General features: G+C 39.4%; 3 protein-coding genes across 10 annotated transcripts in view; 1 reads left to right on the top strand and 2 right to left on the bottom strand.

Annotated features, from left to right (window-relative positions):
- arhgap17b (Rho GTPase activating protein 17b) overlaps nucleotides 1-12676 on the top strand; it is a 21573-nt gene extending 8897 nt beyond the window's left edge. Inside the window, exons 3-21 of one of the 8 annotated variants that reach the window (XM_035655046.1) lie at nucleotides 1587-1691; nucleotides 2188-2264; nucleotides 2534-2645; nucleotides 3003-3079; nucleotides 3269-3371; nucleotides 3653-3721; nucleotides 3883-3964; nucleotides 4938-5065; nucleotides 5653-5764; nucleotides 5847-5928; nucleotides 6097-6177; nucleotides 6723-6836; nucleotides 6939-7030; nucleotides 7840-7978; nucleotides 8787-9074; nucleotides 9685-9806; nucleotides 9889-10263; nucleotides 11655-11706; nucleotides 12333-12470. In XM_035655046.1, coding sequence (XP_035510939.1) covers nucleotides 1587-1691; nucleotides 2188-2264; nucleotides 2534-2645; nucleotides 3003-3079; nucleotides 3269-3371; nucleotides 3653-3721; nucleotides 3883-3964; nucleotides 4938-5065; nucleotides 5653-5764; nucleotides 5847-5928; nucleotides 6097-6177; nucleotides 6723-6836; nucleotides 6939-7030; nucleotides 7840-7978; nucleotides 8787-9074; nucleotides 9685-9806; nucleotides 9889-10263; nucleotides 11655-11662 — 2166 coding nt within the window. In that variant the 3' untranslated portion in view covers nucleotides 11663-11706; nucleotides 12333-12470. Of the gene's footprint in view, nucleotides 1-1586; nucleotides 1692-2187; nucleotides 2265-2533; nucleotides 2646-3002; nucleotides 3080-3268; nucleotides 3372-3652; nucleotides 3722-3882; nucleotides 3965-4937; nucleotides 5066-5652; nucleotides 5765-5846; nucleotides 5929-6096; nucleotides 6178-6722; nucleotides 6837-6938; nucleotides 7031-7839; nucleotides 7979-8786; nucleotides 9075-9684; nucleotides 9807-9888; nucleotides 10303-11654 lie in introns of all 8 variants that reach the window. The other 7 variants (XM_035655042.1, XM_035655047.1, XM_035655043.1 and 4 more) reach the window with 7 other exon arrangements.
- A 987-nt stretch (nucleotides 12677-13663) lies between these two features.
- slc5a11 (solute carrier family 5 member 11) lies at nucleotides 13664-22822 on the bottom strand. Its single transcript, XM_035655074.1, is given in 17 exon segments — nucleotides 13664-14393; nucleotides 14484-14582; nucleotides 14585-14630; nucleotides 15692-15907; nucleotides 16329-16497; nucleotides 16934-17084; nucleotides 17183-17290; nucleotides 17567-17702; nucleotides 18491-18696; nucleotides 18784-18864; nucleotides 18977-19082; nucleotides 19266-19370; nucleotides 19466-19525; nucleotides 19636-19740; nucleotides 19893-19964; nucleotides 21401-21552; nucleotides 22702-22822. Coding segments are annotated over 16 exon segments (2031 nt in total). The 5' UTR covers nucleotides 21542-21552; nucleotides 22702-22822; the 3' UTR covers nucleotides 13664-14163.
- Nucleotides 22823-23358: 536 nt separating this feature from the next.
- grid2ipa (glutamate receptor, ionotropic, delta 2 (Grid2) interacting protein, a) overlaps nucleotides 23359-27582 on the bottom strand; it is a 26085-nt gene continuing 21861 nt past the window's right edge. Inside the window, exons 16-23 of the mRNA XM_035655086.1 lie at nucleotides 27434-27523; nucleotides 27071-27267; nucleotides 26793-26948; nucleotides 26377-26463; nucleotides 26128-26257; nucleotides 25873-25991; nucleotides 25598-25762; nucleotides 23359-24917 (exon numbers count right to left, since the gene is read on the bottom strand). Of these exons, the coding sequence (XP_035510979.1) occupies nucleotides 24837-24917; nucleotides 25598-25762; nucleotides 25873-25991; nucleotides 26128-26257; nucleotides 26377-26463; nucleotides 26793-26948; nucleotides 27071-27267; nucleotides 27434-27523 (1025 nt within the window). The 3' untranslated portion in view covers nucleotides 23359-24836. The remainder of the gene's footprint in view (nucleotides 24918-25597; nucleotides 25763-25872; nucleotides 25992-26127; nucleotides 26258-26376; nucleotides 26464-26792; nucleotides 26949-27070; nucleotides 27268-27433; nucleotides 27524-27582) is intronic.

Raw genomic sequence — 27582 nt, 5'->3', positions numbered from 1 at the left:
CACCACTGACTTTACTGCCATCCACATCTCATCTCTCTTTGCAGTTGAATCTGTCTTTGCAAATAAACCAGTCAATTTAAGTTATTTTTGATGTCCCTACCATTATTTGCTGTGGCTGTGTGAACCAGTCAATGCCAAATGGCGACCTTTTCAATGCAAACCACAAAATTCTCTTTTTTATTTTTACAACACGAGTGTTTTTTTTTTAAATTTTGGGACTGATTTTGAGGGTTTGGATACACCTTTAATATCACTTTTTATATTAGGCCATTGTGGGTAATGTTGCAAATAAAATAACAGTACTTGTTCATGGCAGTATTAGATTTTTTATATGGTAAACGGACTGCAGTGATATAATGCCTTTCTAGTCTTCCGACCACTAAAGCGCTTTACACTACATGTCACCCATTCGCACACTGATGGCAGAGCCTGCCATACAAAGAGCCAACTGCTCATCAAAAACTAACTAAGCCTTTCACAAACACACACACATATACATACTGATATCAGTGCATCAGGGTTCAGTATCTTGCCCAAGGACATGCAGATGGAGCCACAGCCGCACATAAGAGCCACAGTATAAGTTTGATATTTGTATTGTTTTTATATCGCTATTGTTTTTTATTTTAGAGATAAACCGTTTCCTGAAAAAGTATTATGACAACATGTACTGATAAATTATTAATTAATGAAGGCAGTCAATAGATAGTAACTGTGAAGGATTAATTATATCATCTGTGTTTCAATCCTCGATACTAATCAGGTATCGGCCACATGTGACCAGTCCACATTGAATACAGTTTCAGTCTCAGTGATTTTATAAAATTCACTGTTTCTGCTTTTAGTTACATTCATTTGGTCACAGCAATCCCTTGTGCGTTCTTTGTCTTATTTATTATAATGAGTTCCTGCAGTGAGGAAGCGTTACAGAGTTTAAATCTTGGGAAAAGAGAGCAATGTATTGAACATGGGCAGATTCACTGAGTTTAGGTATAATGATTGGTATCGTCAGAAAAAAAAGTTTGTTCAGTGCCTCTCAAGGTAGAAATTTGAAAATGAATGTCACGCTCCGGAAAATGGGCTGTGGTAACGTTAAGTATACATGATGTGTTAAAACATGCAAAACCACCATGGGTTACTTAAAATAACTGCTTATGAAGTGTAACCAGTAGATCAGGACACCTCAGACCTGCAGTCAGAATGATACATTTGTTCTGCTTGATAATATCTCTGCATGGAGTCTTCAAATGTCAAGACAAAGAAGTTTTCCCTGTTCTCAATAAAGCCCACAATTCATCAGCCTGTTACTTATCTGCTATGAGTCCTTCCATCTGGCTGACAGTGCTGCCTGTTGTAACACTGCACGCTGCAGGACAGAGCTAGACAGACATCCTCCATCATCTTTCAATAACAAGAGCAGGATGGAAAGTTTAGAGATGGATGTGCGCTAGTGCAGCTTCAGCATTGTGATTTGTGGCTCTCACCTGTGTTATTTCTGTTGAACAGGAAACTGTGAGTGAACACTGCTCACAGTACAGCTGTTTTGTTTGTTCTAAGTTTATAACGTTTATAATGTGCATTCACAGATCGAGAGGCGGATGGAGTTGGTGCGTTTGGTGTCGCACAACACCCATAAGAGGCTGGTGTCCTGCCTGCAGGGTCAACTGGGCACAGACACAGAGAAGAGACATGTAAGAATCACCCTCTGCCTTCACTCTTCTTTTATTCTCATAACGTCTTCTTATTACCTCATCCTACCATGTTAGCAACATGCTACAAAGTCAGGATTTCTATGTAAAGCTTTCCCATTTCGAGTCACTCGGAGACATGTTGGTGTAGCAGCAGCTCATATAGAAATTAAATAAGGGTGAATCACTGTGACACCATTGTTCGTATTGGCAGGGACCTGCTATCTTATGCTATGAACTCATAGTGTCTCCTCTTATGTAACACACTGATATGAGCGACTCAGGAGAAAAATATTCAGCACTGGCCTCCTGCCAGTTTAAACTATCACTGCATAACAGGCCCACCTCAGCCATATTGTCACAATACAACTCAGAGGGAATCATGTTACATGTTACTTTATCATGCTTTTATATTTTTTTGACATGCCTGCCGCTAAGCGTTGGGTTATCTTTTGTTCACTGTGCATTTTGGAACTTTAATTTGTTGGTGTGCTTGCAGAAAAAGTTGCCCCTAACAACGCTCTCCCAGGCCATGCAGGAGGGTGGCAGCCAGCTGGGAGACGAGAGTCTGATTGGGTGAGTTACCAAAGTGAAGTACAAGATTTTATTTCATGCAAAACCAGTTTCAGCAGTATTTAAGAGCATACAGCGTCTGACTGTCTCAAAATGAACTCCACTGATCCTGATGAACCAAAAGTGCATCATTAAAAGTGATGAACTGAGTGAACGGCGCATGAAGGGGCCTCTTTTTTTTGAGAAAACTAGTGATAAGTCATATTTGTATACATTCCCATTTCTTTTTCTTTTTTTTGTGTGTGTGTGTGTGTGTGTGTGTGGGAGAGCAGCAAGATGATGGATGTATGTGGGGAGGCAGAGAGCAGGTTAGCAACTGAACTGATGCAGCACGAAGTCCAGATTGAGAGAGACATCCTGGATCCTCTCAACCAGCTGGCAGAGGTAAAAACACAGCAGCTCTCTTTATACTGTAGCGATCCCTTACGCCCTGCCTGCATGTGTCTGTATTTAAGTTGCAAATTTGCATAATTGTGGCCTAGAAAAATCCTTTTTTTAAAATCTTTTAACCAGATTACGTTTGACAGAAACATTCAGTGAGCCTGCACAGAATCTAAACATACTGTGTGTGTGTAATCTCATGATTGTGCCAAATTCAACATGGCCTCTGGCATCTTTTTGTGTTGCATTACCATTCTGCATGATTCATATTGACACAATGTTCTCACAGGAAAGGTGTTATCCTCAGTGTTGACTTTAAATTGCTTGTGTACTCTTGGGTCCTCACTGTTTCTCTCACAGATAGATATTCCCAATATACTTAAACAGAGAAAACAACTCGCCAAACTGGTTCTGGACTTTGACTCGGCCAAGACGAGGTAGACCAGCATATATTCTGAATTCATCTAACTACTATTATTTTCAGATGTCAACTTTAATAACTTTAATTGTCCTATTTGTTTTTTGAAAATGAATGTTGATCTTTGTTATAAATATGAACAAAAGAAAGGAATTTGTTAAATCAAATACACTCATGCTTAGTGTCTTAATAATTTCTTGGCCCGCAGGTACTACCAGGCGGCAAAGTCCAACAACCAGGCTATGGCAGCTAAAGCCGATTCGCTCAAAGACGAGATGGACGAGGCTCTCAACAAAGTAGAAATATGCAAGGTAGATTTTGTTTTAAATTTGTACATTGCAGCCAGGGCCTTTTCATCAGGTTAGCATAATATCTTATGAACTGACTGAACAAAGGAAGCCTTGTAACAGGAGTGGATCAGGAACCAAACATGCCCCACACATTATTAGGACCACGTAATTGAAGGTCATTGCTTTGTCATCTGGAGTTCATCTACGTCTTAATGAAATGTTTCTGTGTAAAGTAAAGCGGGAGGTTTAAGGTTGCCATAATGCTTTGCCATGTATGAAAGCTTTTTTTTCTCATCCTACAGGACCAGCTCTCTGCAGACTTGTACAACTTTGCTTCCAAAGAGGGAGATTACGCACGCTATTATGTCATGGTGAGTGCATCTCAGTTTAGTGTAAATTACCCAGAACAAAAATGGAAATGTGATGCAAATATGGTCCATTACACTGTAACCGTATGATTAGTTGATGCAGTATGCTTCAATATATGCCAAAAGGTTTGTATGTATGACCTATGTTTATGTTTTTGTACCAGTTATTAGAGGCCCAGGCCGACTACCACAGAAGGTCTTTGGCAGCTCTGGAGGCAGCTATACCAACTATTCAGATACAGCAAGGTAAACAGCAAATCTGCAAACAATGTAGAAAACATACCCATTGCATATCTCCTTTTAGTTGTAAATATATCCATCTGTGTGGTGGACTATTGCACAACACATAAGCCACTCTGCTTTGAGAAATGTAGACTGGCTTGTCATGGCTTGTTGGGCTCACAGAGTTAAAACAGTGATTCGAATAGGAAAAAAAATATATTTCACGCTGTTCGTATTTTCTAGATCAAAATCAGGCACAATCAAGTCAATAATAAGCATATTTTCCAAGTTTTGTATTTTTTTTTTTTAACACTGCCTCAAATTCTTAAATGTGTCTCTGATGAGAAGCTTTTATTTTGTCTCAGATCTGCTTTTTGTCTGCTCCAAATAAATGACAGCTGACTAACAGCTCAGAAGGTAGACGTACAGCAGACGGATGGTAATGAAGTCAGTCAATGTTCCAGAAAACAATCACATTTCATTAAATGAGTTTCTCTCCTTAGTTGTTTTTCCATAGAGTGTTTACATGCAAGTAACCAGGTTACAATCAGCTTTCTGCTCTCTAATGAGAAATTCTGTAACTGGGGACTAAACAAACAGAATTTCCCTGACTAGTTTTATCTTGGAGAAAGCCGATTTCTTGGCCGCGTGTACACGTAATCTGGTTTCTAAACTGCTTTTTACATGTGTGCATGTGCATGCTGAAGATTTCAGCTCGGTAAAGCATCACTGTGACGGCAAAGCAGTGGGATAAAAGGAGGGATCATTACACCTAGCAGTACATCTTTTTTTCAAACTAATCCATCCAAGTCCAGCTAAAAGTAACAGGACGTTACCCTTCATAAATCTAAATTAGGTGGTCTCCAAGGATTAACCGCTGACTGTTTTAAAATTCAGACAGATTGCTGGTGAAATATAAAAGGGTAGTTGACAGACACAGAACAGGAATGCTGTCAAATGTACGTATAAAGACACTGATGATGATCTTTTCTCCTAGACTCCTGGATGGAGAAGCCAGCGTTTGGCACGGCTCTGGAGGAGCACTTGAAGAGGAGTAACCGTGAGATCGCTCTGCCCATCGAGGCCTGCGTCATGATGCTGCTAGAGACCGGCATGAAGGAGGAGGTACGGATGGAGTGATGGCAGAAGAGAGGGAGAGACTTTGGTAAAAGTAGGCCAAAGTTGAAGGGTTAATTAGGCAGAAATATTTGACATAAATTTGTAACCATAAAACTTCCCCGCTCCGCTCTGCTGGAGCTGGAAGGAGATGTGATTTCATGTGGACTGCTCTCTAGAAATGATGGCACATACAGTCTGGAAACATCTGCAGCCAACTTGTGGTCAGTTAGCCTTGAGGCTGTGGTGTGTATGTGTGTGCGCAGGCATCTGTTATCCATTAGCATGTTCACTATTACACCCTTTAAATTTAACCGTATCACTAGACTCCCCAAGGAAGACAATTTAAGACATTTTTATTAACGGAAACAAAAATCTTGCTGTACTTCTGTCTGCTACTCATCCCGAAAGTGCCACATCTCCCTTGACTTTTTCAGTCACTCAGTGAATGGTACACTTTAAATGCTTTACTTCTCCTTTCCTGTACCGACCCAGACTCACTTCTTTAATTTCAGGTTTGAAACCAGTCACCTGTACCTGTCAAAAAAAAAAAAAAAGCACTGTCCAGTCATTTTCGTTTATATTTTACCTTGCAGGGTCTCTTCAGAATAGCTGCCGGAGCTTCAAAACTCAAGAAGCTAAAAGCGGCACTAGACTGCTCCACCTCGCAGCTCGAGGAGTTCTACTCTGATCCCCACGCCGTCGCTGGTACAACCTCTTCTACAAATCCACAAAAAGTGATGCCATCTGGTGCAGATCATTTTCTCATAGCTTTTCTCTTCATACACAGGAGCCCTGAAGTCCTACCTCAGGGAACTTCCTGAACCTTTAATGACTTTTGGCCTGTACGACGAGTGGCTACAGGCCTCCAAGTAAGAAGACACACACATTCAGACAGACATGATCCTTCATTATCCTGTAAAACACATTCACTCTGCTCTAATAAGCTTTAAACTCACACCTGAATCTGTGTGTGCTCTCTGTTCCCTATATGTAACCAGCAAATATTTGTTTGTGTGTGTTTGTGTGTGTAATTTCAGTGTTCCTGACTCTGACAAGAGGCTTCAGTCTTTGTGGGTGACATGTGACCGTTTGCCAAAGACTCACAAGGCAAACCTCAGGTAAGAACATCTTCAACTCTGTTGTGGTCTGTTTAGATGATGCAATATATGAATTGTCGCTGCAACAGAGGTGTGAGTACAGAGATGAATGTGAGTTGAAAAATAGAAAGCTTAGAAATCTTACTAGTTTGGTTGTACTTTTTGATGCCTTATTCTCAGAGCACTCACTTCTGCTTAGAACAAGGGTTCCCAACATGTGGTCATGACCCCACAAGAAGTCCCAAGATGAATGTTAGAGGTCAAAGATAATTAAAGAGAAAAGAGAAAACACAATTTCTGTTATATACATTTTTTTTTTTTGTGACATATTTGACATTTTTACCACTAATGACTGTAAAACATCCTTCAGACATAATCTGAGGAGAAAAAGCAGTGTGGTTGAGCTGCTCACAACTCATATCCACAATAAACCATCACTTTGCTTGAAGGGGTCACAATCCAAAAAGCTTGGGAACCATTTAAACATCAGTTAGCTAACTTGCCTGTAATGAACAACAGTTGCAGTAGCTTAGATGTTTTTAAAGCAACTGGAGTCTCTGTTTCAGGTATCTGGTGAAGTTTCTGGCTAAACTGGCCCAGGACAGTGAGGCTAATAAGATGACTCCCAGCAACATCGCCATAGTCCTGGGGCCCAACCTGCTCTGGGCAAAGACTGAGGGGTAATGATCTGTGATCTGTTACCTCATATTTATGTTAATGTTCTGAGGACAAAGTAAAGCTTAAGTTGCTAAAGCTTCCTGTCTGTCTGTGGTTGTATTCAGGACGCTGGCAGAGATGGCAGCAGCTACATCTGTCCATGTGGTCGCCATCATTGAGCCTATTATCCAGCACGCTGATTGGTTCTTCCCAGAAGGTAAAACATCAGTTTGTTGTATATGCAATAATAGTAATGTACTCTATGTATTGTATAAAAACTTTATACTTTTTACTCCACTACATTTATCTGGTAATTTATTATTTACACTGTTACCTAAAAGTCCAGTATGTAGGATTAGTGGCATATAGCAGTGTAATTGTAGATCGCAACTCGCTTCACCCTCCCCTTCTAAGCACGAAGGCCCCCTTCTGGGCTGCTAAACATGGCAGTGTCTGTAGATAAAAACAGCTAATTTTTAAGTTAATAAGGTAAGGTAATTTATTCTAATAGATCCTCCTAAATGTTACACACTGGACCTTTTTAATAAAAGCTTACTGTTTTGGAGGTTTTTTCCAAACTTTCCTGTAGACATTTTTAAGTGAGAAATATTTTGTCTTGACTTAAAAATAAAACTCTCTTCCATTTGCATGCTCTCTCCAGCTAGTGCCAGCCCATGCTCGTCCTCTACTGGTTGTCAGAGGGCATTTTGGAAAATTTTAATACAGTTTTTAATTTTCATTTTCACTAAATGAAGTGAAGCTGAGACACATAGAGAGAAACTGAGCCCACCAAGCAATTAAATTAAAGCATGATCCATGATCACCATCAAAGTTTAGCATGCTAACACACACATAGTAATTGGTTATTAAAAAGTGATTACAGTTTAATAGCTAGCCTGGCTAAAAAATAACTTAACCATAGAATTGATCATTTCTCACTCATTATCATAAATTCAAGATCATCTTTACTCTCATTGTAATTTTCCTCATCTCTTCTCTATTTGCTTCCCACCTTCTTATGTCCAGAGGTGGACTTCAATGTTTCGGGCATGTTCGCCATGCCCACCCACCCAGCCACCCCAGACCCTGAACCCAGCCTGGAGCGGAAACGACCCGGCAGCCTGGTGGGGCAAGACGGGGACAGTCACACGCCCCGTAAAGACAGGTACCTGTCTCGCCCCAACCTCAGCCTCAGCCTGCCCCTCACCCTCCCGTCCCGCCCCAAGACACTGAGCAGGCAGGAGTCGCGGGGCCCAGTCGTGTCGGCCCTCTATGTAGTGGCCAACGAGTCCATCACAGTCACTGAAACACCCACTGAAGATCTGCCCAGTCCAGACTTCAAGGCCGTGCCATAGTCCAATGTAGCTCCCATGAATTTAATTATTGATAAGTCAAAGAAGGGAATGATGTTTTGTGTGATTTTTTGCACCACATTTCTGTTTAGGTGGTTCTAGCACAAGCTAATCAGTTATGTTTTCCTCAAGGTTCGCACTGAACATGATGAAAAAGCAGTTCTGTGTCAGACATTTTAATGAAACCGATGGGATACAATTTTTGTCTTTAGCTATAATTCTCATGTGTTACTCTTGTGTACTCTTGTGTTATTCCTTTGTTTCTAATTAAAGCTTAGGTCACACTGTAGGTTGCTGGTTTTATGTTTTGTGTGGGCTTCCTCTGTTGCATTTTGTTTGTATGGTGTAGCATCTGTCTCTTCTGTCCCTGCAGAGATGTCGCAGTACAAAGTTGTTCTATTTAAGAGGTCACTGTCATGTGGTTTTATGTCCTTTTTGGGTTCTTCTTTCTGAGCTGGTTTCATTTAACTCAGGAAGTGGCATCTCTTTCTGTTTCTCGCACCATCTCTTTCTGTCTGTCTCACTGTTTTTTTCTGTCTCTTTCGGTCACTTGCTCTTTCATTCTGTCTGATGGCGTGTGGTTTGCCCTCCTGAACTCTCTCCCCTCTCCCCCCTCCCTAGCACTGTTAACAAACAGCCGGAGCCTGCTCCACGTAAAGCCAGCACTGTTAATAGAAAGCAGCCACAGCTAACCTCACCCACCTTCCAACCCCCACTGCCCCCTCTGGAAGCCGGGGTTCCTCCCCAACCTGAGCCCCAGCCCCAGGTTCCGTCCCCGGCTACAGAGGCGGAGCAGCCTGGCCTGAGTGGTGGTGGTGGTGGTGCTGGTGGTGGTGTTCTGGGTGGTGGGGTCCAAGTAGCCACAGTGAAACCTCAGGTTGTAACCCAGCTCAGCGCAGAAGAGAGCAGGTAAGGAAGAGCAAGCTGAGGTAGCAACAATACTCCACCGCCTGCTCGCAGCCAATCAGCCAATCCGGAGCTCACCCACCCTTTTATGTTTGTCATGTGTTTGATTCGTCTTCAGTTCCTGTACTGGAGATCATAAAATAGAAAATCACAATAATAACAATGTCTATTACGTCCACAGCTTTTAATTTGGATTCATTTTAACAAATTAAGAATGTAATGCAACAAAAATCAATGTGATGCTTTTGTTTACAGGCAACTTTTGTCCCCTGTCCTGCTTGTTGTGATGATTGACAAACTCTGTCTATTTTATATGTATACTCCCCTTCCTTTTTGCCTGCCTGTCAGCCAGTCTGTCTGAGTGACTACTTTGTGGCAATGTCTGATTTTGCATGTAACGTATTAATGAACAAACTTCTGTTTTTTTTTTTGCATCCTCTTCTCTACACTGTTTTTTATGTTGTTTTTTTTAGTCATTGCTATGTAATAACCTTCAATTGGAAATATGTGCTTTTTTGCATGAGTTTTTCCACCGATGCAATACCTCCTTCTTAAATGTAAGTATAGATGATATGTTGATGGATTAACATTTAGATTTATTGTATTTCCACAGCCCAGCCCGTGAGCTCATGTCCACCCCTCCTCCCCAGAGGAATGGTTCGCTCCATCTTACAGTAGGAACCCCCCACTCTCAGGGTGGATCCAGGGGGCCTAGTCCACACATGGTTCGCAGAGGTGAGAGAATGTATATATTCTGATTCTATAGTACCATTAATATTCTTAATATCATGTAATAATTATGTGTTTTCCTCTGAAGGCACCAAGAAGCAGGCCCCAGCCCCACCCAAACAGGCCAGCCCCTTTGCCTCCCAGCTTAGTAACACCCAGACACCCAGCTCCCCTCACCACCCACCCATCACTCCCCGACGCCACCCCAGCAAAGACAGCCTGATCCACGCCCCGAGCCACCCGCCCCCGCAGCCTCCTCAAGCCCACCAGCCCCAGGCGGAGTCGGAGCCCTCTCCCCCAAGCACTCCAACCCCTCCCGACACTCCGCCTCATGATGGATTGCAGTCCAACCCGCTATCTTTCTACCACTCTGGGTCCCTCCCTCGCCCCTCCAGGCCGGCTCCCAGGCCACGGCCCCGACCCAGCATGCCGCCCCCCCCACAACCCGCAGCAAATGACAACGGTAATGGCATCTGCAGCTCTGCCTCAAAGATCATAACAGGTAAACAGTCTGTTTCCTGTGCCTCACAAATCGTTGTTTTTCAATATTAATTAATATATTATATAAAAACGTAATGTGCACTATCATGATATTTAAATAGTTTCTGGAGATACTAATCATATTTCAAAAAAAGAAGCCACACCAGACTGCTGAAATCAAGAGAGGGTAATAACATTTCAGTGTACTTATATTGAAGAAGAGGCATTACTGTGTGTGAGTGTATTTGTGTATGTGTGCACAACATGTGCACTGTATGATCAAGTTTTTCCATTGGAAACTCTCATCTGGCTCCAAAGACAGTGGGATGTTTGATCTGGCCACTTCTATAGTTTTGTGGTGCACAGATCAGCGTCATGGGTGGAAGATGTATTCAGATTGTTTATTTAACTAAAAGTAGAAAAAAATACTCCATTACAAGTAAAAGCATGCATTAAAAATCCTACTAAAAAAAAGTATTATTATTTTGTACTTTAAGTATCAAAAGTACACATTATGTGAAAGGCTCCTTAAGTGTTATATTACTATACATTGGATTATTATTACAGATGCATTTATGCCTAAGTGCCATTTTAATGTTGTAGCTGGCCATGGTGTAGCTTATTAATTGCTTTATATATTGTTGAGTTGTTTAGCCTATAGCAGTTTGTCATACAACAAATATAGTGGAGAGTACATTTACCTCAGACATTTTACTTAAAGTAAAACCCCCAGTGTAGAAATACTAACAAAATGTGCTTAAAGTACTCAAGCAGAATGGCCCATTTCTTAATCATATTTATCATATTTTTGGATAATAATTGATGCATTTAATGTTTCCACTGTTACATGTGAATTTCTCCCTGGGGATCAAATCTGATCTTATCCTATAATAAATAATACATCATAATTTATTTGTTTATCATCTTTTGTATTATCAATCTGAATTAAAATTGTCAAGTAAATGTAGTTGAGTCTGTAAAGTACAATGTTTGCATCTGAGTCATAGTGGAGGTGAAGTATAAAGTAAGATAAAATGAAAAAGGAAGTACAGTACTTGTTCATATTCGAACTAATGAAAACAAAGAAGAGTTTACTGTTTATGCAGTGAGCAACTATTGTGGCGTCTTAATGAAAGTACATAAAACGCATCTTTAGTGATGTTTAACATTGTCTTTGTGAAGGCATTGCAACGGCTGAAATCACTTGCTGCTCGTCTGCTGATACTGGATTCAGTATTGAGTGATTTCAGCTTCCTCTCATGGTTTTACTGTATGTAGGTCTCTGGCTTTTGGTTTCACTGTGTCATAAAGCCTCTCACACTAAATGTAACTTTGGTGATCTGACGCATGACAGGAAATATGTAAATATTGCAGATGTCTGAGCTGCTGGCCTGCCTGTAAGATGAGCTTTGCAAGGCAGGTACTGGTAAGGATCTGATTGGCTGATGCTTCTGTGTCCACTGCATGTGTGTGTCTCTGTGTGGGGAAACAAAGAATGCAGGCATTTGCTCCTTTTTTAGTGTGTCATTGTTGGCTGTTTGCATACTGTATACATATGTATTTATGTATATTAGTATGCTTCTGTCCTGCACTTTAACCCTTCTGTACAACACAACTAACATGCTTTTGACTGCCACACCATCCCCCCCAATGCTGCTAACAGTTTTCTGTGATCACTAACATGCCCCTAAACATACTAAACAGAATTTAAACAGACAGGATGCTGTTATTCTGTATGTGCACTTTGAACATATATGTAGGAAATGTTTCACATTTAAAGATTAACACACCAAGGATACTCTCCAGCAACTTCCTCCATCTCTAAAAGTCTTACTTAACTGGTTCAATATTATGCAACATTGACTAGATTTAAAAGAAAGATAAATCCTTGGTGTCTTACTGAGTGTGTAAAGGTCTTGTGTGTGTGTGCTCCCCCAGTTTGAAACTGTGTGTTGCCGTCATAAGTTTGGTTTGTTGCTTGAGCTTCAATACATTGAAGTTCAATACATGTCTAAACTGATCTATTTGCTGATCCCTGACTGTCCTGCACAGACGGAGGCCTGCTCCTAAAGGGGGTTGGACGAGCCCTTATCCCTGAGGTGATTGTGGACCAAGAAGAGGAGTGCTCTGCTGGTCAAGAGCCTGCCGCCGCCGCCACCACCCTAGCCCCGCACCTAGACCCTCAAATCCAGACAGAGAGTACCGTTCTGTGAAAAAAAAAAAAAAAAAAAAAAAAGAGGGCTCATCAAAATCCTTTCTTCACACAGCTGGCCCATGTAATAGATTTGAATGCTTAGAATCAAATATCAGGCAGGTAACTCAAATGCATTGGTTCACTCCAGCTCTTCACACTGCACTCACATGATGTCATACAGCTCTCTGGGAGAAAAAAAAAACTGTTGCCTTTTCTTCTGTTTTGCTGAGACTCAAACCAGAAACCTCATCCTGTCAAACTATTAGACGTCATTTTAAACTCCCTTTGTTCTATATACTGCTGGGTATTTTAAGATTGGACTGCAGAGCCTTGCTAGACTCGAGGCTACAGGACTTAAATAGATAACCTGAACACATAGTAGCTGAACTTTAAAGTGCAACGCTTTCACTTGTCTCCTGCTTCTTTTTAAAGTGTTGCTATCAATACTAAAGGTTCCAATGCTATGAATGTTTTTGGAGACAGAAATCTGTGAATCTGGTTTTAGCACCAGGTCAAGACTTGATGACTGGTATTTTTTTTTTTATTCAGCAGCACAGTTGTGTGGAGATATTTGAGTGTTAACCAGCCACTGGTTAGCTATTAATCATGATACACAATCACCTTCTGAACTTTTTAAAAAAAATCATTTTCCAATTTGTCAGTTTCAACTGGCTGAATGTGATGTTCAGCTTAGGAGAGCTTTTCAATAACTTCAGCACCACATAGCAGCGTAAAGGACCAAAGAAATGATAATATGGGCCAAAAGAAAGTTTAAATAAAATTCAGAGCTGCTAAGCTTCTATTATGGTTGCTAATGACCAAATATTTTGGCAAGAGTGCAATATGACATGCAGTTGTCCTCCAGCGGTGTCCTCTCCACAGCACACGTGCTGTAATTTTTGGTATTTCAGGTAATTTTTCTCTGAGTAATCCAAAGGGGTATGAATTTATTTTGTTTTCATCTGAAATTAATTTGATTTCAAGTGACCTGATTGAAGTTTAGCTTTTATCATTAAAAGGGATTTTAATAATAAATTGATTGTGATAATTGTGTTTTCAATACATAGCTTGTAACTGATCACTCCCACTCAAGCTCAAAGCTATGACCAAATATGCCAAAATTCTTCTTTGTTTGTTTTTATTGCAGCTGACAATCTTTACCTTGTTGGGGTGTTTTTCAGCTCTTTGATTATATTTTTTTTTTATTTCTCCTCAGCATTTATATGTTTGCTTTTCTGCACATAATGCATCATACAATGCATCATTACTCTTAATTAAAGATTGTTCAACATTTTACAGTGTTGTCAGCTTCTTCTCATCAGTTATTTATCATTCTGTGAAAAAGTAATTGTTTATAACAGTTCCTCACACAAAAGTGGATACAAAGCCAGAAAAAAAGGTTATCAGTCAGTTTGTTTATCAGATGTAGTTAACTTTAAATACAACATTAAATTCAGTAAAATGAGCTTTTATCAAAATATTTGACATAAGCATTATTTTCATGTATGTCGCCTGGATTATAAACGTTGTAAAATTGTGCGTATTCCATTTATAATCAATTTAAGGGAACAAAATCGCTCTTTCTTTACGTATAGGAGTGAAACAAAACAGTGGAAGGAAGAAAAAAAAAGACTGTACACAACTTTTTACCCACACCATGTGTATATTGAAAGTTTCCTAACCTGCCTGTCAACCCCAGTAGCCAATAATAAAGGCAGTTACAGAGAGGCAAATGATGAGGTTGGTGTTAACAATGAGTCGTAGATGTGGTTTTTCTTCCAGAGAGCAGACAGGCTTTTCAGGTGCGGGAGGGGTCACAGGATTATCTCCTTCCTGCCTCCTCTCCATCCCACACAGCCAGTAGAGGGCAGATATCATTCTGGACTGGCTCTGGACGCTCGCCACAGATGATGAAGAGGCTGGAGAGAGAGAGAGGGTGTGTGTTCACTGCCAAGACTGACAAATGGTCAAATGGAAAAAGTGTAATGGCACACAGGACAGAGACCCACCTTTCCTGTGATGACAGGCCTTTCCAGTGCTGCTCTCCTGCTCTCCTATCTCATTCATCTGACGAGTAGTCTCCTCTAAGGTCCTAGTGCTCCGCTCTTTGGGTCCAACAGGTCAAAAAACTTGTGTACCAAGGTGATACGATTTATCTGTTTAAAAAAAAAAAAAAAAAAAAAAAAACATGACACAGCAAGTAAAAACTTAACTTTTTCGTCATTTCAGAGAGTATCAGTTTATGTTAGGCTGAAACACAAAAATAGGCAAATGTACTTTTTCTGAAAGACTCAAATGATGATAAATCTGGTTACAGTTTTAAATCAGTGTGCTGCAAATTAATAACACTTTGCCTTAAAGGTACCCTGAGGTGTTATTGACACCTAGTGGTGCTGCAGAGTGACTATTTAAGCAGTAGTGTTATTGAGATCCTTTACTTAAGCTAAGTACTAACTACTACTAAGTAATACTATTTACGTCCTCTATGTCTATTATACTATTCTATACAGTATTATATCATTCGATTATTATTATTAATGCATTAATATAAAAGCAGGTTTTTACTGTTGTATTTTGCTGAGGTAGAGCTCATTTTGAACTATTTTGTACAGGACTGCAACTAATGATTACTTTCATTATTGATTAATCTATCTGTTTTTCACCATTAATCAATTGATTGTTTGGATTGTAAAAATTATGAAAATAGTCAAAAATGTTGCCACAATTACCCAAAATCCAAAATGACACATTCACAATGTTTGCTATGTCCAATCCATACTACAAAATAAAAATTCTTAAAAATAAATTTTAATAATTGAAATCATGAAATGCTTTTGCATAAAAAATTAAAAATGATTATCAAAATAGTCAATTACTTTCTGATCAATCGACTAATTGATTAAAACACCATATTTCATAAGCTAATAATAAAATGGCATGAAAAGAAAAGACATAGATTTGTACTAAAGTACAGCACTAAATGTACTTAGTTACATTCCACCACTGGTTTATATTGAGCAAATCTTTGTATTCATGTATCTTGAGTAGTGGCCTTAATGGACAATTGCAATGTGCCAGTAAAAAAGAAGAATAGTGGAAACTGATATAAGCAGCACATGTTTTGAAACATTCTTCTACGGTAAGAAATGCATTTTATGTATTTTTGTTGTGCACACAATCCTACAACTTAAATTTAGATCTGATGAAGTTGCTTCACCTGCTCCGGCTTGGGCTCTTCTGTAGCCAGGCTGATGACAACCACCACAACCAAGGTGATGAAGGACAGCAAGATGGAGAAGTATAGGTAGTGGACGTATTTCAAAACCCCAGGCCTGTCATCCTCCTCATAGCACAGGGGTGCAGGGTAAATGAAGTCCAACAACATACGGATGCAGCCCACCAACAGGCCGATAGCCAGGCCCCAGAATGCACCCTGAGGGAGGAAGAGGGAGGGAAGAGAGTCAATAATGGGCACAATCACACAATTAGTTACAGTTGTTTCAGTGCAGGTTTCATCAATCACACACATTTTCTCTAGTTGGTTCACACATGACCTCAATTCTTTGCAGTCTTGTTGCTGTCACACCACAGTGCGCGCGCACACACAAAAACATGCAGACACAAAGTCACATAAATACAACTACAGAAGATACAGGCTGAGTGTGCATATTAAGTCATTTGCCGTCAGAAAAGTAGTTTTTTTTTTAATAACTAATATTCTATTAGTGGGAGTGATCTACAGTCAATGCATGCAACTGTCTCTGTGTGGAATATGACACACTAATACTCTGCAGGATCTCTTTCTTCAATGTCTCAATGAATAAATAATATTCTTACGATTCGTACCACCTTACCTTCTCATTAGTCCTCTTCCAGAAGCAGCCCATGAGGAAGATGATGGAGACCGGGGGCTGGAGGTAGGTGCTGATGGACTGGATGTAGATAAAAAGCTGCCCACCCTGACTGGCCTGGACGACAGGAATCCACAGCACAGACATCACCACCAGCACGAGCACAAACACCCTGCAAGTAAAAGACAACAGTTGTGTTTTTAATGGCAAATAATTCAGATCTGCAAAGAAATAAACTGTATATCTGAACAATACTGTACATTTAGTTATGAGGGTGTGTGTGTGAAGGCTAGAAAAGAAAATCTGGTAAAGTCATTACTTAGAAATATTTGGAAAGAGGAGTTATGGTTTGGGCTGAGCATTACAGAAAAATGTAATAATTTAATATGCAATGGTTGATTTGATCCTAAGTGCATTATGATGCAATTAGAAGTTGGAATAAAATATTCAACATGTATAAGCCTTTAACCTTTAACTTAAGACCTCAGTGGAAGAAGCAGACAGCAGGGTGGCCCTCTTTTAAGTCTCCATTAAATACACTACATTACACTTTATTGACATGTTATATATTTTGGATTATGTCTGCTCGCCCAGAGGTGGTCACATACCTGCCCACAATCATAAGCTCCCACTCGGATGCACGGGATCTGAAACTCTTCCACAGATCCATGGTAAAAATGGTGCTTGCGCTATTAAAGATGGAGGTCAGAGAGGACATGAGGGCAGCAATCATTACTGCCATCATCAAACCTCGCAGCCCTGGCCAGGAGATAGGCATAAAAGAAATGTATACAGACATGTGTACATAGAGCAGAAGGCAGGACAGGAGGTGTAACAAAGGTAAAAAAGTCTCTCACCAGCAGGCAGCAGCTCCATGACCAGTCTGGCATAGGCAGTGTCTGTACAACCCACAGGGTTTCCACAAATCTGTTTACATAACTCAGGGTCTGCACACGCCACATCATCTACACAGTATTATTAAAACACACAACACTCAATCTCAAATATCCACAATGTGTCATTCAGTTTAATCTATGTAACAGCTTTTTAAATATTAAAACTCTCAGCACACCAACATGACCTGATTGCAACCAGTGTGTCCAGTATTAAAGACCTATTCATAGATTTGGTACTTATTGTGTTAATTACTATGTAACAGACCCCATATATTGTTTCACATTAAATGTTTATCAAGCACATTTCTACCAGCTGCTGCTGGATTCATAAATAACATACTGTACCTGTGTAAAGTATCCTGCTGATCATTCCAGGGAGCATGATGGCAAAGAAAGGCAGAATCTTCAGATAAGCAGCCAACAGTGAGCCGCCTTTTGCATGGGTTAGGGTCTTAGCAGCCAAGGATCGCTGCACAATCACCTGTAGAGAATCACAGACCCTTAGTTAACTCCCAGAGAGTAATGAGTAATGAAGATATGCAGCAGTATGTAAGTGAAGATATGCAGCAGTATGTAAGTGTATTTTAATAGGGGGCTGTTTAATGTGGATCAGACTGGATAAGGAATCACATATCTCGCTGGTATGACTCAGGCATTCGGCAGGTATCAAGGGTAAAGGTTATATGTGTGCAAATGTGATAGAAGGGCTGAGCTGAGAAGACAGGAAATGCTCATTAAAACTACTCTCGCCTTCTGTTGTCTCAGGTTTGGCTGGTTGGCAAACTATCACTTTGATAGTGTATAAAAGGAATTTTTTAACCTCTCTGAAAAGCAAAACATGCCAAATTCTCAATATGGGGATTTTTTTGATGCTGACTCTTTCATACTTAACTTCAGAGGAATTTGTTAGAACACCATAAACAAGATGTAAAAGCAAAATTACACTTTCATCTGTTATTTTAGTTAAATAAATAACATAAAATAAAGTAAAATAAAGTAAATAATGTTGATGTTCTATCCATGTTGGCAACTTAGGGCACCAATATCCCCTCCCTGTGGAGATCAGGTTTGCCACCACATACTCTAAATTCACAGACTGAAGCATGATTAAATGGCTTTTTATACATCCTGATATGTGATATGTGATTTTACTCTTTTGTATACAGTTTGGACATTTTTAAACCTGCAGTACTACTTCTCTATTCTTTTCATTTAGTTTTATTTGTTAGTAAAGGTGCTACACAAAAACGTTATTTTTCATAATAGTACCTGGTCTGAACACCAGTACCACATGGAGGGAATGGACATGCCGATGATGACCCCAGGCCAAGGCAGGTCAGAGTTCACTGGGTCTCTGAATATGTGGAAGGAATCCTGTCGAGGGATGCCACAGGTTGAGTTTGGCACACGGACTGAAGGGATGGCGTTGCCGTATCCCTCCATCAGAGCATTCCAGCCTCCGACCTCCGCAAAGCCTTAACAGGGAGACAACAGGGTCAGACAAACTGGAATATAAAGAGCTGGTGTTGTGAGGGTTTCATGTGCAGTCAGATTTGACTTACTGAAGCCCATTAGGGTGAGAGATCCTGCCAGCATGATAGCAGTTTGAGCAGCATCTGTGTAGATAACTGCAGCCAGGCCACCTGGGACGCAACACACAACAGCCAGTGACATACAAAACAAGCAATAAGCAGCACTGTTATGTCTATTTTTAGCAAGAGGTGTTTAAAATGGCGAGGGAATGAGGAAGGTCACCTGCTACAGTGTAGACAGCAGTGACTGACAGCAGCAGTACCACCGCCAGGTAGATGTTCCACTGTAAGGCAAGCTGAATGAACACTGCACCTGCATACATGTCCACCTGGGCAAGAGACACACACAATGGGGCACATGTGGCGTAGATATAAGATTCACTTGACATATGCAGATGGGATTTGTTATGTGCAAACCACATAAAATTCAAGACAAACACATGCACAAATATACTTGTTTGTCTAAATGTCAATATCAATTCCTAAAGAATTACTGTGGATTTGTGTCATACCGATATCTTTGTGAAGATGTAAATAAATAAGGACAGGACAGCGATAAATAATTGTGTTCTTCTACCACCGAAGCGCTTCTGCAAGTATTCTGGCATTGTTGTCACCTGGAGATGGGAGAGTTCATAGGTGATTCTAAAGGAATAAATACACAAAACCATGCATGTGCACATGTATGATGTTTCATGTGTAGAAGCCTCACCCCAGAGGCGATATAAATGGGCAAGAACAGCCATCCCAGCAGCAGCACCATCAGCATGCCCTGTCGATGACCAAATATCAACTTCAGACACTTTAGACTTGAAAAACAGCAACTGTGTTCGACATATTAAAGCTTGTTTTTACATTAAGAGCATATATACAATCTCTTACATTCCACTCATATGCAATAGCCCCAATTCCTGCTGCAGCTCCTGACCCTGCCAGACCAATGAAATGTCCACTGCCAATGTTACTGGCAAACAGCGAGGCACCCACCTAAATATAGATGAAAGAGTCTGAATCAAGATCAACTCAGTACTTCACTTTGAACTGCAGAACATTCCATAGAAATAAGGGCTTTAGTCTACTCATGTTATAGTTAGTCTACAGTGATAAAAAACATATTCAAAACCTCAGCACTGACTCACCGGCCACCAGGTCATGTTCTTCCCAGCCAGGAAGTAACCATCCACCGTGCTGCGCTTTGTCCTCCACATGGACTGGCAGAAAAATTAGAAACATCTTAAAAGATTCCATTACAGAAGAAATGTTGATTCATAACACCTGAGAAGAAAATTATTGGTATCACAACATATGCAGATGACTTGATAGTCTACTTAACTGACCCTGAATTTTGCACCAACAGTTCTTGAGGATTTTGGATATGTTTCTGGGTATAAAGTACATTTGAATAAGAGTGAATGCTTCCAAATTAATGTAACCCCCCTGCTCAAACAGGGTTATTATTATTCCTATATGATAGCCTCTTAAGTTTAGAGAATCACCCAACCCAGAAAATTGAATCACAATGGGAGAAGGAACTAGATATTGAGCTGACAGGGGACAATTGGGAGGAAGCATTAAAATGGGTCAACTCCTCCTTGTCATGTGCTAACCTAGCACTTATTCACTTTAAAGTCCTGCATAGAATTCATTTCAGCAGATCCAGGCTACCAGAGATTTACCCAGGATTAGATACACGGTACAGCTGCTGTCATTTGTCCACAGATCAGATCCATATGTTTTGGGCTTGCCCTGCATTTCAAAACTATTGGTCTTTGATTTTCAACACTCTTTCAGATGTCTCAGGGATCCCTATTGAACATATCTGGAGTTCTTGATCTTCTCCTTGAACACTTAAAAAAGCGATATTATTGTATTCACAACTCTTTTGGCTCGTCTTACGATTCGGTTAGCCTGAAAATATCCCTCACCACCTTCACATTCTGGGTGGTCCTGTTCTGTTTTTCCCTAAATATGAAATAAGAAGATATTTGTTATCTGTGGATACTTAACCGCAAAAACATGTATGGAATGTGTCTATTCATTTCAACTATTGGGTTTGTTGGGTTCATTGTGATCTGCCACTAGAGAACATCCACTTTGTACAATTGTAAGTCAGTCTTATCCCAGCTACATACACTCTCACACTTAACAGATGTTCTGGAAATGTAGAGCAGAAATCCTACCAAACTTCAACTTTACAGACCACAGAAAGAAAAAAAGGTAGTCCCTGTGTGTGTCATTGAGGATCAAACCCTTTTTGCATGTACATTATTAAATGGCAATGCTAAATCACAAGCACAAGCACAAAGATTAGTATGGTTCAGGTAGATTTGAAGGCACTGATACTGGATATGTGGTCATCGGAATGAGCTGGACAGGTTGTTTATGTGTTTTACAGTCAACTGTCATCTAAGTATTGGTGCTTTCTATTCAACAGCATGAAGTTCTTTCTTTAAAAAAAAAAAGTTCAGCATATTGATGCACCATTGAGAGAAGTTGAATAAGAAAAAGAGAAATTCAGGATTAGCCATTACCTCTGAATTCATAACAACCTAGAACAATGTTCCATAAACGACAGTTTTTAGTTTGTCTGACAGAAACAGCTTACTATGTTAAAATGTTTGGTGAAGGTATTGGAACATGTTCTTACCCAGACACCAACAGCTAGAACCAGTACAAAGTAGACAACCAGCACCACTATATCAACAGCAACCAGGGTAGCTTTGCCCCCTTGAGGGGGCGATGTAGAAGGGGGCATGCTGGTCGCCTGGCGGCCTCCTGTAAGCTCCATTCTATCCCCTGCTGTGAGAGCGAGTACAGTAATCAAATGTTTAATAGTTTTTCCAAAGTCATTATAGAAGTGAACATTTATTTGACAGATATAGGTACTTTTTAAGTTTTGACTAAACATGTGAGTTAATTAAATATAATGCCATAATAAATCAAATTACCCCTACGTTTACATGTAAAACAGTTCAAATCCAGTGTTCCAAAAAAAATCCAAAAGTACTAACAGTAGTACAATACAACAATGTAAAAATACTCTTGCATTCAAAGTCCTACTGTACTAAAAGTACAGTATTATAAACATTTTGTTTATAATACTACTTACTTATAATACTTAAACTAGCGAAGTAAAAGTGCTCACACTGCAGTAAAATGAACAATGTGACTAAAACATAAATTATATATTACAATATTAGATCATCACACTCATGCATCAATGCATAAAGCAACATTTCTAACAACTTTAATAACAAGATGTTTAGTTGCTGTGGTTTACAATTTAGAATCTTCCAAAGGGTCACAAGATAAATTTGAAGCATCATATTAACTTAAATTAAACTTTGGAAGGTATTTTTGCACAGAATGTGTAGATTTTGTCCCCCATTGATACAGCTTAGAAGGGATCTCTTAATGGGCCGGTAGGGACAGAAGGACTGATTAAATCAGTGTTACAATATACACAGGGGACATGAGTAAACTTGTGCTTAAAGAACCTTTTCCTTAACAACTATGCAAGATAGAAGTGAAATTTTCTGAATGTTTCTTCTATCACTGACGAGTTGAGAGTTGACCACCAGTTCAAACACTCATATCTAAACTCAAAGCCAGTTTTTTATTAATTCATAAAGTAATTTGTCAGTTACTGAGGATATATTTATTAAACCTACTCTATTGCTGTTATATGCAGTTAACTGTTAACATAAAATGCTTTTATCAGCATGTGAAGCCATGCAGATTTTGCACTTTAACACATCTGATGGCTTGAGTAGCACTTTGTTACACTTGCACTAGAAAGGTATAAAAAGGTAAAAGTAAACTTTACTTACGTCCAGCTTCAATAATCAGCTTCAAAAGCCCTTACAGCAATTCAGATACAAGTAAAAGCTACAACATTTCCATCCTCAGGCTGGGTGTTGGACAGCATTATGTGGTCAGTAAACTCACCTTTCAGAAAGTTGTCACGCTGTGTATCATTCCAGCTGGACTGCGTTTGTGCGGCCCAAACAATACAGCATGTAACAGATTACATAAAGACGATACCAGCAATCTCCTGTTTGTCTCGAAGCTTCCTTCACTCACCAAAAGATCAAACTCCACTTTTATCTCGTGTACTACAACGGGTTTAGTTAACATGTAAGGGATTTATTACTCCTAACAGAGAGGTGTTTGCGCAACACACAGCTAAATGATTGCTGAGTGAGTTTTAAATGCATTCCAATTACACCGAAGACGTTGGCAGTGATATTATTTTATAAAGCAAGATAAGAATAATGTGTGTGTGTGTGTCCAGGACAGACACATACAAACTTATTTCACCAAAAAAACAAATGTTAATCTGTGGTTTTGCTGCAGCAGGACAGATAAACAGCAGGTGTGCCAGCAGAAGTTGTAAAGACATGACGATATTTACAGCATAAGAGTTGCCGGAAATGTAGAAACAAGTGTATGTGAGATGTCTGATGTTATTCCCTTTGTACTGTCAATAATAAACCAACGATACGCTATTATTTCTCTGTAAGCCAACCCATTTCAACAACCATCACACATTGTTTTACATGAAAGAAACAGACATCCAGGCAAAAGTAGATTTCATACCACTCTTTATAGTTGTCAGCATTGTTAGGATACAATACAAAATATAGACTTAACACTTTATAGGCCTTAAATGGACAGCAATGCTTTAGAGGTTTACATTCTGTAATTTAAGCAGAAAAAAAAACAACTTAGACCATTAGAAAACAAAGCTTTTACTAGCTGCACACATTATTCTTATCATACGAATTTGCCTTACCATTTAAAAACATCACTTGAAGACTAAGCTTATGTTTTACAGAGCACTGGCACGTCTGAGAAGCTGGTATGCTGTATTATTAGTTGTTTGACTAAACTTAATGACTTTATGGTCAATCCATATGACACAATCATTAAAATAAATATTCAGGTAATGAAAGTAACAAAGTGCTTCATACATATTGTAGCAACTGTGCCTGTTTTGTTTACATCCACTCTCATTCTGTACAGTACAAACACAATATATCTCTGTTATAGTTTAAAGAGTATAACATCTAACAGTGGAACACAGCTAAACATTCACATATTGCACACTGCCCGCTTTTGGATCCACAAAATCCCACTTCTACTTCCTGTAATTAGTGTGTTAAGGACTTTAGACAGGTTAAAAATTATCCTCAGAACAGTTAAAATTGTTTTTTATAAAAACAAGAAGTAAGTGCCATCTTCCCACTGACATTGTCTCATATGTACAGGTTAGTAGCATTAGAAGTTAAGTATCATACAAGAACAATACCATTTAGGGGAAAAAAAGCAATTATATGGCTATAACTGATATGGTAGGAATTTTGAAAATCTGCTGACAGTGAGGCACAAATACAATGCAGTAAATGAGAAAAGAAGCTACACTTAAGTCAGTAAAGAACTTATGTTACATTCAGTGTGGTGGGCGGCTTACAGAAATACATGTAAACTAACAGGAAAACTGCTTTTGGTTTCTTCCAAACCAACAAGTCAATGTGAATGTGTTTTAATTAAATATCTATTTCAGGATAAATGTTTTTCTTTTTTCTTTTTAAATCTGTGTCTTATTCATGGATATAGAACAAAGATTTGACTGTAGAACTGTAATAACACACTTACAGAGGTGACCTGAACTCAGGCTTAGAGAAAGAAAACTTAAACTATTGGATGTTACTGAGTAACTATCTACCTTCAGCCAAACAAGGTTATTTTCTATGCAGTAATCTTAGCCATCGGAGTTTTAGACATTGACAAAAAACTCTGTTTCGTTTTGAATCGACATACAGTAGATACGATACCACTGGTATAAAGCTAACCTGTCCATCTTTGATGCAAAACTTTCTCCATTCTTTAATTTTTCCAAAAACACAAAACAAAAACAATCTTGTTTTTTGCTCAGAATTGTGCATTGGTGTGTATGTGTGTCCTTGTGCATGTGGGTGCATGTATATACAGTATATGCATACAGTATGTCCATGGATGTGTGTACATGTGTATATACTGTGTGAACTATGTAGTCATCTGTGTGTGCGTGTGTGTGTGTGTTACCAGGCCAGTGGGGAGGCCATTCGTGGACTTCTGGGGCTCTTCAGGTTTTCTGCTGCTTGCCACTCACTGAGAGCTCTCTACGGTAAAGAAACAACAGGGTTGGTAAGCTAACATAAATGTTATTATTACTGTGGTTTTCAAAAGCTTTACTGGAATGTATGGTTATGTTGCGCTTATTTTAATTAAAGGTCATTTTGTGTTTTTTTTTTTGTGCATTTATATTTTATTTATATTTTATGTCTTTTAATCAGAGTTTGATGAGGATTTGAACCTTAAAATGTCCATACATTTATGAATGAATAAATATGATCTAGAAAAATTCCAACTATTAAATCTTAAAGGATCAGTGTGTAAGATTTATATTTCCTCTAGCAGAGAAAGTGCAGATTACAACTAACTGAAACCCCTTGACTCAACCAAGTGCAAAGGAGAAACTATGGTGGTGTTTGGTTTGTCCGTTCTGGGCTACTGTAGAAACATGTAGTTCAACACGGTGGCCCCTGTGGAAGAGGCCCCGCTCGCTCTGTAGATTAAAAGGGCTCATTCTAACGTAACAAAAACACCTTTCTTTATTTATATCTGGCTTCTTAAGAAAAATGTATGTAGCCCATTATTACCCTTTTTCAAACCATTATGTTAAATAGTTTGGGGAAGGCTGAGAAGGAACTCCAAAGGATAACATGCGCATTGTTTTGACTGTCACATTGTAAAGGTAACAGGAATTATTTGAATAAATGACTGAATCTTTCTTGCTCACCTCAAACTTTCCCATGAACTCAGAAAAGATACCAAAGAAGGCCTCAGTGTTGGTGGCTTTGCCGTCTTCTCCAAAGAAAGAGGCAGTTTTGCTGAATTCATCCATAGCTCTCTGTTGCAGGGACTCCAGAGACTGGACTGCTGGATGACTGTTTTCCAGGAAGTTCTGCACATACTGGAGTTAAGGGACACAACAGTTTCATCATCTATTTTTTCTTTTTATTAGCTTACATCTTAGTGGTCCATGCTGCTTTTTGGCAGTCTTGTGAAGGATACACTCATGACAACAGCAAAACGGTCCTCAGCAGTCGCGGGCATCTTCTGACAGGCCGAGCGAATGTCCTGGATGGTTGTATGAAGGTCATTCAGATCTGATGTGATAGTCCTCTGGTTTACTGTAGACAGTGTGTGAAGCAGAAAAATAAATGGAGATGTCATAAGAAAACATGACAATAACAAATAAATCATGAATAAGTGCTTAATATATTTTAAAATGTCCCCAAGCTATGGAGCAAAGGAAAATGTATCTACCTTTGGCTGCCAGAGGAACCATGGTTAAATCTTTGGAGAAATCCAACACATCAGGAAAGTGTTGACATAACGACTTAACCAGAATATGTAGAAATGTCGACTTCCCATCCACTGTTTTAGTTGTGCTTAACTGCAAAGGACACAGTGAAGTTATTAACTGTACAAGTATAACACAATTATAAAAAAACAAAGACTGATTTTGATTTTGTCACACATCTTAAATATCTAGTATTGCACTGGATGATGTACCTCTGTAAGGAAGTTGATTTTGAAGCCTGTAGTCTTGTTGGTTTTAGGCTGGCTGTTATTCAAGTAGTTTCCCATCGCCAACACAAACTAAAGAAAGACACAATGCAACAAGCAGAACTGTAACTCTGTTAACTAATTTGTCAACATATTTTATTACATTTTTAATTGCATTGCATTCCTGTATCTGTCACTCAAGGATATTATCATGGAACTATTTGTTTAAAACATTTTGCTCTTTATGTCTTGTTTCACTGCAAAGTCATAAATCCTTAAAAATGAAGCCATACTGTCTGTGTGTTTCCAGCTTAAGGAAATAATACCATTTCCCGCAGGGCAGGTGCAAGATTTTTTTGTTGAGGTGTATTTTTCATCTTTTCATTTTTCATTTTCATCATCATAACAGCAGGGTACGCTACCTCTAGTATCTTAGCCAGCTTCTTGCTTGTCTTCAGCTCCAACGACGCCTTGTAGAGGCAGTCATATGCTCCCCTCAACTCCTCCGTCTTCTCCTGCAGAGAACACTTGAAGAGGAGGCTCTGCATGCGGGTCTTGTACTCTGGTACTGATAACATCTGATGGACAACAAGTAAATAAGTAAGTGATGAACACAAATACAGCACAACGTCGATGACAGATAACAGACTCAGGCAATCCACAAACCATTTGTATAAACATGCAAACCAACTCACTGTACCTGCAACACAAACTGGTCTGGCTCACTGAGTTTGCTTGGGTCCTGTCTGTATTCTTCGTACTTTTTGACTTCCTCTGCATCGGGGGCATACAGCAGGAGCTGTTTGATGTGAGCTGGCTCTAGCCTATCAGTAGACATGTTCATCAACACCTGACGCAGCTCCCCAGGAGACAGCTTCAGGTGGGCTATCAGGATGGCTAGAAGTTAAAAGGAAACAGGGATTATACATTCCTATTTCTGAACAATAAATGAGCCCATAAATCTAGGCTAATAATAAAAAAAGAGGAAGATGAATCACAAATTATATTTTTAAAAAGACCCATATGGAATAATTAATAGAATAATACACCATTTTATACTTACAGGCATTGTAGGCCTTCTTATGAGAGAGAATTTCTATCACATCTTTTTTCTTGAAGGTTTCTGGTTGGGGGGATGGCTCTGGAGCAGGCACTAAAAATGGAACCAGTGTTAGTAGAAAGCTCAGATGTTACGGAGGTACATAGTAAACA

Source organism: Morone saxatilis, unplaced genomic scaffold, assembly GCF_004916995.1.
Source record: "Morone saxatilis isolate NCDOM2014 unplaced genomic scaffold, NCSU_SB_2.0 Contig14, whole genome shotgun sequence".
Classification (NCBI taxonomy): Eukaryota; Metazoa; Chordata; class Actinopteri; family Moronidae; genus Morone; species Morone saxatilis.
The sequence above is the reverse complement of the archived record's forward strand: the minus strand, read 5'-3'. Positions and strand labels throughout refer to the sequence as shown.